The sequence below is a fragment of the Mizuhopecten yessoensis genome, unplaced genomic scaffold (genome assembly GCF_002113885.1).
Source record: "Mizuhopecten yessoensis strain PY_sf001 unplaced genomic scaffold, ASM211388v2 scaffold4823, whole genome shotgun sequence".
Classification (NCBI taxonomy): domain Eukaryota; kingdom Metazoa; phylum Mollusca; class Bivalvia; order Pectinida; family Pectinidae; genus Mizuhopecten; species Mizuhopecten yessoensis.
Window position 1 is genome coordinate 551,080 of NW_018405739.1, and position 17,076 is coordinate 568,155.

The 17,076-nt window shown below is 35.0% G+C and overlaps 1 protein-coding gene across 3 annotated transcripts in view; it reads left to right on the top strand.

Moving 5' to 3' along the window:
• Positions 1-749: 749 nt before the first annotated feature.
• Positions 750-17,076, top strand: part of LOC110449815 (coiled-coil domain-containing protein 81-like) — a 34,535-nt gene continuing 18,208 nt past the window's right edge. For 2 of the 3 annotated variants that reach the window (XM_021496911.1, XM_021496913.1), the window contains exons 1-7: positions 750-972; positions 1,102-1,163; positions 1,918-2,074; positions 5,332-5,588; positions 7,534-7,613; positions 8,112-8,470; positions 9,657-9,692. In XM_021496911.1, coding sequence (XP_021352586.1) covers positions 891-972; positions 1,102-1,163; positions 1,918-2,074; positions 5,332-5,588; positions 7,534-7,613; positions 8,112-8,470; positions 9,657-9,692 — 1,033 coding nt within the window. In that variant the 5' untranslated portion in view covers positions 750-890. The remainder of the gene's footprint in view (positions 973-1,101; positions 1,164-1,917; positions 2,075-5,331; positions 5,589-7,533; positions 7,614-8,111; positions 8,471-9,656; positions 9,693-17,076) is intronic. The other variant, XM_021496912.1, reaches the window with a different exon arrangement.

Below are 17,076 nucleotides of genomic sequence, written 5' to 3' on the forward strand. Positions count from 1 at the left end.
TCTTCTCTTGAAATGTAATATAACATGTGTAGTGTGTCTGGCTCACAAGCCTGGTCGGTTCATTAGCTGGTCGTGTGACGTTCCACATGAACGTCCGTACTTTAGGGACTATAACTGCCCAGGTAGGATTCATCTGCCTTACAGTGTTGATAATAAATTCCTTTTAGGCTATAGAAGGCTATTTTCATGAAATTGAGAAAAAAAATGTTGTGCGTGCTCGAAATGTATATCTGGCACACTTTTCAGAGGGTTCCATAAGCAATATGTTTGATGACTTTCTATTTTTGTTTTCGTTTTAACTTTTGTTATTCATAAAACGAAAAGTGTCTTTGACTCAGATAGACCACTGACTAGTCTAGAATCTAACTGTTATGAAACAGGAGTAACAACAGTTTTTATAAAAACGAAATTTCAAAAAATTATCACATTTCCACAGTACATGACAAACCGAGGATAGATCGACATATTGAAGAAAAAGAAGAAGAAGTAGCAGTCCAAGGTGTTTTATACGTTAAACGAGACTTCCGAAAAAACACGGAATTTGAGCTACTGTTTGTATCCGGTTTTAAAATTAGTATTTTTCAATAATAAATTATATTTTTGATTATAAATCATTCGTCAGCCTCTTGATAATTAAACAAGAACACTTTGAAATTGTTGTTGTGTGTTCTCATTTAAAAAATCCATAATTATTTGGGTAAATAATATAAACATTAAAATACGAAACTGCGGGGTTAATAGTTGTCAACCCGCGAGTGACCTCTTCCTTGGCAACGTTTATACTATGGTACACTGTCGCGCCAACATGGAGTCAACCACTTAGTGTCAGTTGTGTTTGTAACGATGAATTATGTATTGTAAAGCCGAGAGAATATATTAACCTCGCCAAAATGACAGAAGTGATGCAGGGAATATTGGCTGAGGCCAAGAAAAACCGATATTCACAGATCAGGGACACATTATCTGACGATGGTAAGATTGACAGGCGACGGAAGCCATTTTCTTTTTCCTTAACACATTTAATAATATCGATTTTATATGAAATTTGATATGCTTTTTTTAATTAGTCTGACCTTATAATGTTACTTACTTGTTTTTCAGATGTTGCAGCTGTCTGGGAGAACATGTCTTCGTTTATTGAGAAGGCAATGTCTCAGCAAAAGGTAGATCTACATGTAGACCATGCAATCATTTATTATTGTGTCACCTTCAAGTTCCTTTTTAAAATACACACTGCAAGCTTAATATATAATCGTTAATATCAGCATACCCCATCGTCACCTTGTGCTTTAACTACTGACACTAAAAACAAATGATAATAATGAGAATGATGTTAATGGTATTTTAATCATGAACGTTAAATTTAACAGTTTAAAGATACGTACATATCTGTATGACTATATGTCTCCGCTGATTTTCAGCAGTTTTTTTTATCTGAAAAATATAAAGATTTGTGATAAATATTGAAATGTGAACAAGCCACCAATGAAAGAAAAAGAAAAATGATAAGTGCCTGAATAGTAATGATAATAATACAAAAAAAGTGGTGGATGTTAGTTTGGATCTCGGATAAGTAGCTGCCCTAAAACTAACATTTATTCAAACAGCTCCCTCTGTTGTGCCATATATGGTTTATTCAATTAACTGATAGTTACATTATGGTTATATAGGTACATACAGAGGAAACATAAAATATGATACACCTTAATTTGAAAGAAGACCCATTTGATAAAACTCCTCAGTTGGTAACATTTTTTTTTTTTTAAGGTTAAGGTTAGTAGATATATGTGTACATGTAGTTACAACCACCCAACATACAGATAATTCAAGAGCATACTATGATTTTTATACAATTTGTACTCTACCTAGAATTTTCTATAGATTCCTGATACTATGCAATTTTTCCTTCTTTTCTAGGGAGTCATTGTACAAGGCTTCGGCACCTTTACATTTACACAAAAGAAATTGGATATAGGCAACAACAAGTTTATTATGATGCAGAGACCTGTATTCACACTGTCCGAAAAGTTTGCACAAACCCATGGTCTACAGCATCCCAAATATCATGTTCCAGGTAAGTGGATCTCAAACATTCTTATCAAAAATAGAGTTGATTACCATTCATTATAACCCTATTTAAGCGAAGATATGTAATCCCTGAAAGAAACCTCATACAGGAACATTTAACATAATGCACAATATAACATGTGGCATGGTGGAATATATGATTTTTTCACTTGAGCATATTGCTCAACATATTTCTGCCGACCACGACATTGTACTTTAAGGTCTGTATCCATCCCCCAATCCTGTTAAAAGACATGCTCCGTCTATTTAAATCTTGACTGCTAAAACCTAACCCAGATTCTAAACCTAGACCTGAAGCATATACATCTCTAATCCCTTCTGTAATCCTGAAAAACTATAAACCTTACTCTAACCGTAACAGTAACCCAGACATCTTACCTTTAACTATTATCAAAAAAAGATTCTGTATAATTTCAAAACAATTTGGACAATTAAGCCACTTTGAACTTCAATGAAGTCCTTTATATTAGTACAGCTATTGATACATTAATTAATTAGTACTTCAACTTCGACTCTTGTGGAACAGAATCGGGAAAAAAAATGAATTCAAATATGCTTTTATATGGTATACAAAATGTATTGACAAAAATAGAAAAATGAAGCCAGCTTAAGGATCCCCGTACCACTGCCAAAAATTGTAACTTAAACTATGCATAAGAAACTGTTTTTTCTAGCATGACTATACCTTTGATAAATCATTTCTGAAAAGAAAACCATACCTTGCAAGACTTTTATAAAAAAAAAAATAAGCATGAAATAAACAGAATATAACCAACAATAGTGAACTGGTCTACCTAGTATATATACAAACACACACAGTTGGACAAATATTTGAAATGTGCTAGCCGAATAATGGTAAAATAATTAAAAATGTTATTTTTGAGGATATTTTTGACAGACAAAATGCTGTTATCCCCTATTTTGCCTCTCTGACTATCCTGCTAACCTTTTTAAAGTTGTGTCTGTTAGTTATATATATACAACATGCATGCAAGAAAACACTTGGTTCAGTGGTGAAGTCCACTCTTCAAGTTTTAGCAAGTTGACATTTAGTTCATTTAGGGCCGTTGTACGGTAAACTGGTGATGCAGTTGGAGTTATGATAAAAGAGAAAATATGTAAACCGTTTATGGTACCTATTGCACTATTCAATAGTTTCGTCTTACCTAGTGTTACCCTAATTCACAGTGGGCCTGGTGTAATTGGGTAACCACAGCCAAGTTAATGACATCAAAATATTTTTAATGCATTAGGTGTTATTTTTCTCCAAGGCTTAGCAAGTTTTAGCATCTCTTTCTTTTGACATTTTTGGTATTACAACTAAAATAAGTAAATATGCTATCTTTCAGCTTGAATTGAATTTAAGGCTTAAAAATGAAAATGTATATTACCAAGTAATTCTGATGCATATCATTATTTCAATGATATCATCAGGAAATAAATTGATGTCATAGAAAAATATTTCCCTTGCTTCTTCAATAGAGACTCCTATAATCAGTACATGTACATGTACTATAATCTGATAATGCTATGGTAGTATTTAGTTTTGTGTATTTTCTAATACATGATCTGTTACGATGATCTTCTTCACTGGACTCAAATATGTTTCCAAATATATACACAAATATTTTATATAGAAGTTCAATTATGAACATCACTGCTGTTTAACATAGTATATTAACCTTGTAAATTTCCAGTGTTCATCGAGTCAGTTTATAAATGTATTACCCTATATACATAATAGTCTTATGTTTTGTTTCATCATTGTTTGCCTACAGCTTCATCTTTGTGGCTGTGTTTAAAAGTCTTAATTCAAACCCGAGGGCATCAGCAATGACTTTGTAATTTGATATACAAGTATATAAACTGGCAAAGAATTTGGAGAAAACAGGGGAATACTTTCTGATATCAAATCAAACTGTGTTCAGCTTTACAGAAATATGCTGTACCATTGCAGGTTTTTCTTAGGGCACTCAGTTATTTATGTCCAACTATTGATCAGTTGACTGTATTTAATGGTGGTCACCTTAGCTAGGTCAATAAAGTTAAACAGCACAAGTCTGTTCACCTAAGGCAGACTGGTGTATTGATGTATTAGTATTACCAAGGGAATGGCAAGGCAGGAAACAGCAGGCCAGTTTAAATGCTAGCTATAATACAAACTGATAATATTCTAATGTTGAAATACCACTGATAAGCACTGCAAAGTCCCTTACCAGACTGGTAATCACTAGTGGTGTTTGCAGTTCATGAACTTGTGGACCTACATTGCATTTGAAATCCTTGTTATCTGAATCTATTAATCTGTTGAAACCTCCGATATTAAATTGAGTCACATCAAACTGGATTATCTGTGCAAAAATGAGACACAAGCAGGCCTTATTGAATTTAATCATCATGTTCACAATAAAACATGCATAAAATGAATTGAACTAGAGTGAGCTCATGGTGTTTAATATTGTACTGTTAAGTGTAAGAAATATAAGATGCTATTGGTTCATTAAATATACTTATTATAAATGTGCTGATAATGCAGATTTTTATGGTACATTAGGTTTTGTGTTCATCAGTGTCTTGATATAATAAAAGTATTATTTCAATATAAAGTTAGCCATGATATAGATCAAAGTAAGCGATCTTATACATGTATATAAAGTCACTTTAACAGGTTTGATTATAATAGTAATTCTCATTTCATAAAGTCAAGTCATAAATAATGAATAAGTTTTAGTGTGTGGTTCTTATTTCATAAGCTTTATTATGCATGGTTCCTTTTCAATAAGTTTTAGTGTGTGGTTCTTATTTCATAAGCTTTATTATGCGTGGTTCCTTTTCAATAAGTTTTAGTGTGTGGTTCTTATTTGATTAGCTTTATTATGCGTGGTTCCTTTTCAATAAATTTTAGGGTGGTTGTTGCTGTTTTCCAATAAGCTTTAGGTGTCATACTCAGGTCTATTGGGGCTCTTGTTTATTGTGACATTGTTGAATAAGTTCCTTCAGTGTGGTTCTCCTTGAATATATTAAAAGGTTGCTTGAGCTATCATAAAAAAATGTTTTAGTTCAATAATTTTTGAACTGTTATTATTAAAAAATAGATTTAAGTGTAATTTGCATTATATAATATCTTTTAGTAGTTTTGACACTTTATGAATATAACATGTCAAAATAATTCATTGTTAGTCTTTATGTATTAAAACAGGATAAAACGTCAGTAACTTATACTATTGCTTTCAATGTTTCTAGGCCAGATCCCAGTGGTACAGCTCAACTTTGCTTCCATGTCATTTGAGAGTCCGTTTGACAGAGACACTGTGGAAAATTGTGTAAAGGAAATTTTGGGGGCAGTGTCGCGCGCAGTAGGGGCCAGGAAAAATGTCGAGCTTACATTTACTGGTATTGGACGTCTGTCAATTCGAGATTCCAAAGTCAAAATGAGGTTTTACAAAGAATTCATCAACCAGATGGATGGCACAGGAAAACTGATGACATCTATGCAAAATGTAAGTCTAGGTTGATAAAATGATATACCAGTATCTGGTATATTTTAATAATCCATGAAACATATTGTGTACTGGCAACTTTCGCCCAGTGAAACTTTTGTCCTACGCCAGTAAGATCCATATTCGCCCAGTGTTGATTTCACTTTGATAGCTATATTATATTGTTATCTAATGATCATAAATCTGCACTCGATATGGAGGACTAAAAACTGAAAAGGTGAAAATTAAACTGCGCCAAAAATTCCCGGTACACAGTTATTAGAAACACAACTTAACGGTTGCATGTGCCTCTTGAATTTTCATAAGATTTTTAAATTTGTTTCAACTTGAAGAAAGTAATTAGAAAGTTATATTTAAGCAATTCTGGGTTGTTTGTCTGAAATTTATACATACATCATTTCAAATTGTCATAAAAATATATTTTTAGAATCACAAACATGTGCAATGTACCTGTGAAAATCTGTTTATTCAGTATATTCTGGTCAATGTGGCATTTGTTACTTCAGACAGGTTCAACTGTATATGGGATGACTTTTTACTTCTTTAAAAAATGCATATAAGATCTATTGAGATTTTACTAATAGAATGAAAAGTTCAACTGTTTTTTCGGGATACACTTATATGTATAATATGCATATTTACTTGAGTTACCAGCAATGATTTTAAATCAGCTTTGTATTGTAATGAGCTTATCTCTCCCTACTGTTAATCCTGTAGTCACCAGGTGGTTTATGGAGCACAGTCTAAGTCAGGCTTTACCAAAAAGGACAAAGAATTACTATTTTAAAATTACATAATACAGGCATGTCAATGTTCTCAGAAACCTCCAAATGAGGGTTTGTCACCCCCAAAACAGTTGGTTGTACACTCAGTTTTCAAGAATTGCCCAATGTAACTATAGGTACCTAGGGGTACAGAATTTTGAAAATGTATTTATCAAATAAACACCCAAGTCAAAAATTCCTTGGGAATACTGCATGTATCACTCAGTCTCTCCGTCTGTCTGTTGACACAATCTTGTCCCCACATCTTCTATAGTTTTCAGCTGAATGAATCTTCACTGATGTCAATGTCATCAACACGCTCCTGCATTTAATATTTCGATCCAGACATTTTTATGGGAGTTAATCCCTTTTCACAAAAGATAGCCAACATAATCTTGTCCACACTACTCCCAGCAGTTCTCAGTCCGATTTCATAAAACTTCACTGATGTAGAACGTGTACGCTCCGAAGTTGTGCACCTGTGATTAAAAATTAAAAAATCTTCTATTCTTATAGGAGTTATGCCTCATTATTTAGAATCCTCTCAAAGTACTGCTCTGATTTTAACGACCCATGGTCACATTTAAGATACATTTTGAGGATGTGAATAAAGTATATATTGGAGTTACTGCCCCTGATTATGAAGTTATGTTCTTACTCCTCTGTAAGTCCTGCACTGATTTACATTATACATGTTACACAGATAAATCATATATATTGGAGTAAACTCCCCTATTTAAAGAGTTATGTCTTTTGTTTAAAAAGCTGTTTTCACAATTCCTCTTTAAGTAGAGCATCTATTTAAATCATACACTGATACTTGATGCATAGAATCCATACATCACAGGGATGTGAATAAAGTATATAAATTTGGGTTACCTCCCCTATGTATGGAGTTATGCCCCTTCATTTAAAAACGTTATCCTAAATGTTTTCCTGGAGATTTTGGTGAAGGCTTGGGATAAAAGTATTCCATCATTGTGGTCATCATCTAATTATGCAATGTATCGATTAAAATGCCAAAATGAACAATTAACCAGAAAAACATCATCAGTAGATACGATTTACCCATAAATAAATCATTGACAGGACAACTTGATGAATAGAAAGCATATTTTCTGTAAGTTATTTATCAAAACATTATTAGTCAAATTGTCATTGTGGGTTGACTGTGTTGACAGAGACCAGGTACAGTGGATTCTGTTATGTCTGACCGCCCTGCCTCCAGACCAGGGACAAGCGCAACAGTCATCTTACCCAAGTAAGTTTGTCAAGTCTGCCTGTTTGAAATCATAAAATTAATTGAAATTGGATAACTGGTCAAGGAAGACACATCCAGTGAAATATTTTTTATTCCAGTAGGTATATTGTCTGATTGAATAGTAATCCCTGTTGTTAGCATGTACATGTATGTTTCACATTTCCCTGTATCTAGAAGACAAAAGTACATGTATGTTTCACATTTCCCTGTATCTAGAGGACTATGTACATGTATGTTTCACATTTCCCTGTATCTAGAAGACTATGTACATGTATGTTTCACATTTCCCTGTATCTAGAAGACTCTGTTCATGTATGTTTCACATTTCTCTGTATCTAGAAGACTAAAGTGCATGTATGTTTCACATTTCCCTGTATCTAGAAGACTATGTACGTGTATGTTTCACATTTCCCTGTATCTAGAAGACTACGTTTTTATGGCTATTTGTTATATGAGTTATTACGACTATTATGAACTCACACTCCACTGTTTCTATAGAATTTCCAGTTCCAACCTGGCAGCAGGAGGTCTAGCCCCTGTGGCAGAGGAAACCAATGAGGCTAATCCTGTTGACCCTGCCTTAGTGGGTGACACCCTTGACCAGCCCCCTCCAGTACACCCATTGGATGCCCAGGCGCTGGAGCCCAGCTATGAGGATCCAGAAGTAACCACACCTGTACAGCAGGAGACACTCCTCAGCATGAATGAGAAACATGAGGTGTTTGAGGGCAGGGATGTTGAGGATGAACAGACGGCCACTGCCATCAGAAACATGGAGTTTAGCGGAGAGAGTTTGGAACAGCCAAACACTTTTGATCCTATACATGCTCCTGTGTCAGATGAGCTGGAGGACAAAGGTGAGTAATTCAATGTAAAGTTTTGTATTGGAACTTGAGTGATAATTCATATTTGAATTTCTAGATGGATCTCCTGTTGTGTTTTGTAATGGTCCAAAATAATCATGGACTTATGAAGATTTTTTTTTTTTTTACATCATCATCAAATGTATTACACTATACATATCTGAATGTAACAACAACACATGACAGGTCTATCTCCATTAAGAAATGGTACAAAAACACTTTCCTTTCACTGTTATTGACAAGGCCCCTTTTCACCCAATGGCAGGCCTGTAGTATGTCCAAAACAATTCTTACCTCATTGACGTAGCTTTTGCTGGATTTAAAGTTAAGCAAAATTTGATATGTTGTAATTGTCAGAGTTTTGTAGTTTGATACCAAACAGCCTCAGTTGGAAGGTCCAATTTTAAATTCAACTGGGTTCTACTGTTTTTAAATAATACAGGCATATTGCTGTACTGGGACGCTGTACTAATGTGCTTATAAACAAACTCAGGGATTATTTAAATAAAACTTTTTTACATCAGTTTGGTTTCATCCAGTCTTTAAATATTGATGCAACAAAGCTATGTTAGACCTGTACATTTCTTATTAATCAACTCCATTGATCTTAATAAAACCATCTCCGATTTCTACCACACAAGATTGCCTTTCACTCCACCCTAAACAGAAATTGTATCACTGCTGTTGGGACTGATTACACTTTAATTGAAGCCTTTTTTATTTTTGCACCTGAATATTTATGAAATTCTAAATTAATATATATAAAAGTAAATTTAAAATGGAAAGTCACATTACTACTCTGATGCTTGTCTATGCAGACTTGATATCTTTTGTGAATGAGGAAAAAGAGAATGAATGAAAAAGGAAATTATTTCCTGTGCCTGCAAAATTTTAATTAAAAATGGCTGGCAAGTCTTGTGTATCCTTTTCTTGAGTTACATAATTTGAGTTCCATACAATGACAACACACAGCATGTCTATTGATCTGATAGCATGTTCAGAACATTGTTGATTGGTCTTTAAAACTATCATTAATAGATTGTATTTATAAAAATCAACAAATAATATGACAATAAGTTGGAATGATATATAACAAGCCGCGGTTTGAAGCTATAGGACGACCTTCAGCATTAACTTACCAAGTCCTGACTGCTAACTATGCACTGTTATACACCTCTAGTGGAACCAGGAAAAATGTTCCCAGACATTGAAGAGCGTAAGTATGGCAGGAAACGTGTGGACTACAGGAAAAGTAACCTCTTAATGGTTGCACATTAACCCAGTTTTGCCTTCAGTTGTGTTTTACTTTTATGTTTGTTTTAATCTCCACTTACCATGTTATTTCTACACATCAGATTCACATACTTCAAACATAGCTTTGTATAGCATGTAAATGAGATTTAAGGTAGTAATGATAGGGATTAACTACATTTATCTGCAAGCATATTCAATTTATCATGTTGTTGTTTTTGTAATTTTTTGACAGTTATCTAAGAATATAACTTACGGTATATATGTCAGGGTTTCAATTCATCTGGTGTTCGTCATTTAAGGGGATTACCATATATGGTTCAGGTTTTATGTACCAATAGATTGGACTGATTTAAAATCTTTAAAAATTCTCAAATAATCAGGCTGGATGCATGTATAGCTGTTTGTCTTCAAAGTAATTATATCATATGCATTATTTCTATTGTGAAATATTTTCATTATTTATGTAAACCATCTTTACTTCTATAGAGTAAAGTTACACTATTTTCTGCAACCATATGACAGTAACAAAATCAGCTTAAAAATGCTGCAGTGAAATTTTCAAAAAGCATGTTACTATATGTATATGTAGTATTGTGACTGTAGTGGTGGAGTGTTATCTAATATATGTTAGATGACCTACAAGATATATCATATGGAGGTTGCTAATTTAACGGATATGGTCAGTCTCATAAGGTCTTCACTATCTTAAATAGCCTAATACACTGTCAGACTTATACCACCGATTACACGATCAAAATTGTCTTATACAGCCTACTTCACTATCAAATAGACTTAAATAGCCTACTACACTATCAAATAGACTTAAACAGCATACTTTACTATCAAATAGACTAATACAACCTACTACACTATCAAATAGACTTAAATAGCCTACTACATTATCAAATAGACTTAAACAACCTACTTCACTATCAAATAGACTTAACAACCTACTACACTAACAAATAGACTTAAACAGCCTACTACACTAACAAATAGACTTATACAGCCTACTACACTATCAAATAGACTTAAATAGCCTACTACACTATCAAATAGACTTAACAACCTACTACACTATCAAATAGACTTAAACAACCTACTAAAAGTACATAATCATGGACTTATGAAGATACACTAACAAATAGACTTATACAGCCTACTACACTATCAAATAGACTTAAACAGCCTACTACACAGTCAAATAGACTTATACAGCCTAATACACTATCAAATAGACTTAACAGCCTACTTCACTATCAAATAGACTTATACAGCCTACTACACTATCAAATAGACTTAAACAGCCTACTACACAGTCAAATAGACTTATACAGCCTAATACACTATCAAATAGACTTAACAGCCTACTTCACTAACAAATAGACTTAACAACCTACTACACTAACAAATAGACTTAACAACCTACTACACTATCAAATAGACTTATACAATCTACTACACTATCAAATAGACTTATACAGCCTACTACACTATCAAATAGACTTATACAACCTGCTACACTAACAAATAGACTTAACAACCTACTACACTATCAAATAGACTTATACAACCTACTACACTATCAAATAGACTTATATAACCTACTACACTAGTACAGCCTACTACAACATTTGACAGACATATATATAGGATCTAACATGAGTCTCCATTTCATATGAGATTTATAACATGAGTCTATGAAATTTTCATTTTAGCGAGCCTCTTGTGAGCTAAAATGAAAAATTTGAGACAAGTTTCATCAATTTCATATGGAATGAAAACGAGTGAAAGATCCTTTTTATCACATAATCAAGATTTGTGGCATTTATTTGTGTAAAACAAAATTTTCATGCAACCTTGAAATGTGAAATGTCAACATTTTGACGTCATGTACTTGTCCTAGGCGTGACGTCACAATTGAAACAATTAAAACTTACAACCAATCACAGGGCTGATAGGTCAAACTACATAGGTTAATACGCAAAAATATATGACATGGTTGCATTCACTGGATAACACAGTACATTATGTGATAAATAAGTGCATATCATACATTAATTTACAACTCATGTATTTAGAAGTTAAATGTAACATTGATGTTTAAAGAAAGAACTTTAACTTGTGATTAACAAAACTTTCCTAATATAGGCTTATCCTTATACTGTACCTAGATTCTTTCTATTGCTCTAATAATTACAAGTACATCTGATTTCTAATGATAGACAAGCCAATCTTTATTATAGCAAAAGGCCGAGTCAATCTGTGTCTACTATTGATAGTCTTTCAACCTCTACGTCTAATGGCCAGGTCAATCTGTGTCTACTATTGATAGTCATTCAACCTCTGCGTCTAATGGCCAGGTCAATCTGTGTTTTAACAATTACTAAGTAAGTCCATGGTCCAATGATAGCAATTCAACTTTTGTTGTAATCATAGCCAAATCTCTTCTTCTTTTTTATTGCCAAGTCAGTGTTTGTTTTATTCTCCAAGTCAACTTGTTCAGACAATTGCAGTTTTTCTTAGTTTTTTGTTGTTGTTTTATATACGCCAATACCTTACATTTCTAAAAAATAATTGTATAGCATTTTCCATGTTTCAAATTGAAAAGAATTAATTTAAAGGAGTTGATAATTGTAAACATGTTTGTAATGAACTCCAGGGGACATAAGACATTAGTTTGATGTCCATCAGCTAAAATCTAGTAAGTGTTAACTTAAACATGACTTCGATATAAATAGAAATACATATAATGGTATTCTTTCCAGACTTTGATAACATACAGCATTCCATACAATCTTACCAGACTTTGATAACATACAGTATCCCATACAATCTAACCAGACTTTGATAACATACAGTATTCCATACAATCTTACCAGACTTTGATAACATACAGTATTCCATACAATCATACCAGACTTTGATAACATACAGTATCCCATACAATCATACCAGACTTTGACATCATACAATCCTATACTAGTAATGGTATTCTTACCAGACTTTGACATCATACAATCCTATACTGGTAATGGTATTCTTACCAGACTTTGATAACATACAATCCTATACTAGTAATGGTATTCTTATACAAGACTTTGACATCATACAATCATACCAGACTTTGATAACATACAATCCTATACTGGTAATGGTATTCTTACCAGACTTTGACATCATACAATCCTATACTAATAATGGAATTCATACCAGACTTTGACATTATACAATCCTATACTTAAGTAATGGTATTCTTATACAAGACTTTGACATCATACAATCCTATACTAGTAATGGTATTCTTACCAGACTTTGACATCATACAATCCTATACTGGTAATGGTATTCTTATACAAGACTTTCACATCATAGTATGATACCTTTATACAATACACAGTAACAGGATTTCTCATACATTGAGTCAGAGTAGCATACATTAATATCTATCTTATGACATTGTCCTTGTTTCAAGGTCATGGTTGCTCACACAGTCTTTATATGCCATTGATTAATACCTGTATTTTTTTTTCTTATTTCAAGTTATCAATCATTATACCAGATTTGTATTGGTATAAAAGTGGCCAGGTCATTATGTTCACAATCAACTCTCAAGTGTTTTACAAGGTGTACAGATTAGTACAACTATACAGCTCTTTTGATCATGTGACTTTCAAAGCAATACATTTAAAGGTCACAGAAATGGAGAGTGGATAGTATATTTGTCAAAGAAAATCATAATATTTGGTTATTCATAATATTTAAACTTTATAGTGTGTATTATTTTGCTCTCAGACTGAAGTCACTTTACCAGCATACATCATGGTTATGGCTTAAAATGTTGGCCAACGTATTTGGTAAAATCTTACCAGACCTCTTTACTTTTACCATCCGAAGAGATAAATAATTACTAGGGCACTTATATGACAGTCGTAAGAAACAAATCACAGGCCAATCACCACAACAAGTAAGAGGCATAAATTATGGTCTGTAAGCAGGCAACGATAGAAAACTACCCAATTAGTAATATATAAATCATGACAAAGTTCACCTTACTATCAGGTAAAATTGGCCATTATCCAACGAATCAATAGAATCTTGTTTCGCCATCAGATAAAGATCTACTTCACAATAGAAGCTGTAATTAAATCAATCAGTGAGATGGTTATTGTCCCAAGGGACCAAACTAATCACGAATAAGCAGGCAGAGAGTCTTATGAATATGTGTAGTATACAGCAGTAATCTTAAAAGAGATAAACAGCTGCCTGCTAGTGGTATACGGGAAGGGTCTATCAAGGGAAAACATACATGCCTCCTAGTATACAGGAGAGTTCTACAAAAGGAGATATACAACTACATGTCAGTAGGGGGGTGGGTCTATTATGATATGAGATATACAACTACATGTCAGTAGGGGGGTGGGGGTCTATTATGATATGAGCTACAGCTACAGCTACAGCTACCTTTCACATTAGACACTTGTGATCCATAAATACTGTCTCTACCTCTACTATTCCTCCCAAATCAGGAATGAGGCTAAACGGGTTGGCGACTTCTGACGTTGCTTAGGATCATTACATATCCTTCATGACAACATTGTCGCTCTCACTTTCAGTACAGTTAAGTATTGGGCAAAATAGTTCACGTTCAGTTGCACCTTGACATAACGTATATATATCATCAAAAACATCACAGTTGTTTTTATCTACTCCCAATACTCACTTAAAAACACAAAGAGACAGCTTTTCTTGCAACAATCTATGTTTTTATTCAAAATGTTTCACTCAAGTAAGTGTACAGAATACCAAGTACATGTCAGTAGGTGTACAGAATACCAAGTACATGTCAGTAGGTGTACAGAATACCAAGTACATGTCAGTAGGTGTACAGAATACCAAGTACATGGTGCATCCATCACACACTTCCACACCCATTCAGTGTTCTTATATATTATATATAACGTCATGTTATCACTGCAGGTGTCTCTACTCTAGTCTACTCTACCTATAAGTTTTAATCCCCATTATCATTAAAGTAAGATTCCACATGGTCATTATCCACTACTGCTCCGGCCAAACGGGTGGCGAGAGACCCTGCATTAGTCAAGGTTCGTGCCCTACTATAGTAGTCAGCTGACTGTTCATTACGCCATCTGATGTGGTGCATTATTTCTGTATTTGACACCGCTGCCACAGACAGGGCCAGTGTTATCTCACAGCCCGCTCTAAAACTGTGAGGTGTCTCGCCCTCGCACATTCCAAGGGAGGTCAAGTGACCTTTCAGACGATCAAATATCGAGGAATAACTGAGTTTTGAACCGAGGACACGGCCATTCTCTGACACAGGATGGAACAAATAACAAACGGAGAGATCTACTCCACATTGCTTTGCTATCCTATAATACATGTCCACCCCATGAACTGGACATACCTCCTCATCATCGCACCGTTTTATTATATAAGTGTTCGACTTGCCATCGCCGCGGAGGATTTTACCATACGTTTGATAGAACACGAGTCCCAAATCATCATATGAGGTTCCGCTTTACTCATATCACTCGCACCCTCACCTGTGAAGAATGGCTTGATCTCTGGCTAATACAAATTTTCCTTTTTTGTCAAATGAGGTTGCCGGAGTTGACGGTTAATACAAGCCCCTAAGCGCTTTATCTTTGACAGGGAAATTGGTTTAGCTTGTTTTGGGGTTATATGAGCTTGTGCTTGGTCTTCTTTTATATATTTTACATATTGTTTCAACACAAGAGAATAGATAGGGTTCCAAACAGACCTATCCCATTCTTTTCCTTTACCATATACCCAGAATATGTCCCCAACGCGTTGACAAATATTCTGCAATGTCCTAGCGGCAAGCTGAATGGGGCACACACAACCATGCATACCTTTCTTGCCTAAATAGCAACACTTGGAACCATGTACCTGAGTTTTTCCGAACGTATCATTCCAGATAAGAAAACGGCGAACATCAGCTGGGGAAGCGGCCTCAATCGTTCTTTTCTCAGATAATTGTGATAAAAACTAATCTTGCTTCCAGACTACAACGTTTCTTAGAATATACTGTCGACGTCATCTTATTCTCCATTTCGCGAATCCTACTCTCAATTACGCTCATATCGATGCTTTCCGAACCCTTGTCCTGAAAAGACAAAATATCAATAGGAACATTAGTGCACTAAAACACAAAATGGCACGCCCACGATTCCCATCTTTAACCCGTCTTGTCCTCACTATAGCCTTGTTTTGTCGGTATCTGGAGCACATGTCTACTACCTTTGCGTCCCAGAACAATGTATGAGCAACACCACTTATTTAGCATCGGCCACCACATTGGACAAGGCTGTATCATCGGCCACCACATTGGACGAGGCTGTATCATCGGCCACCACATTGGACGAGGCTGTAACCTCGGCCACCACATTGTATCGAATCATCGGCCACCACATTGGACGAGGCTGTATCATCTGCCACCACATTGGACGAGGCTGTATCATTGGCCACCACATTGGACGAGGCTGTATCATCGGCCACCACATTGGACGAGGCTGTGTCATCGGCCACCACATTTGGATGAGGCTGTATCATCTGAACAACCATAGTACAACACTGTATGTGTTGTTTTCTGAGTAGGCATAACACTGGAAACACCAGGTAAAATGGAGGGAAAACATATGGGTTTCCTCTGATGCCAGATCTTGCACAAACACATTCACGCCATTAGACTCTGGTGATGGCGAAGGCATGTAATGTTTTAATGGTCGATTATGTTCGACTTCATTACGTTGGCATCCGTAGCCATCAAATCAACAGTATGTGGACCGTAAGCATTGTCAACCTGCTCCCATGTCTGTACTGAGAGCATACAATCGATGTATGATATTGTCCTTGACAGAGCGTCAGCAACGTTTTGCTTTGACGGTACATATTCCATTCGGAGAGCAACGTTATTCTGAACATTGAATGAGTAAGTTTCTTTAATTAATCCTGTCAGTTCCCTGTCCTTTCCGTCCTGGTTATTCCAGGAGTTCAACCCGGCAGTATTGTCGGTCAGAACATCTACTCTGTGATCACGAACATAGTCCTTTAATGACTGTAAAGCCGTAAAAACAGCCGACGCTTCTTTTAAATGAATGGGTCTACTGTCGTTTTCAGACCAAAGATTTCCAAATGTCTGACCCAGCTTAGCAACCAACAACAATTGCGACACCATACCGGAATAGTGACGCATCTGCCGCAAACAATGTTTGTTTGTGACGTTCCGGCCACCAGACAGACACTCCTCCCAACTATCTAAAGATCGCCAGTGCTCAGGTTACCTTTTATCCGTAGGT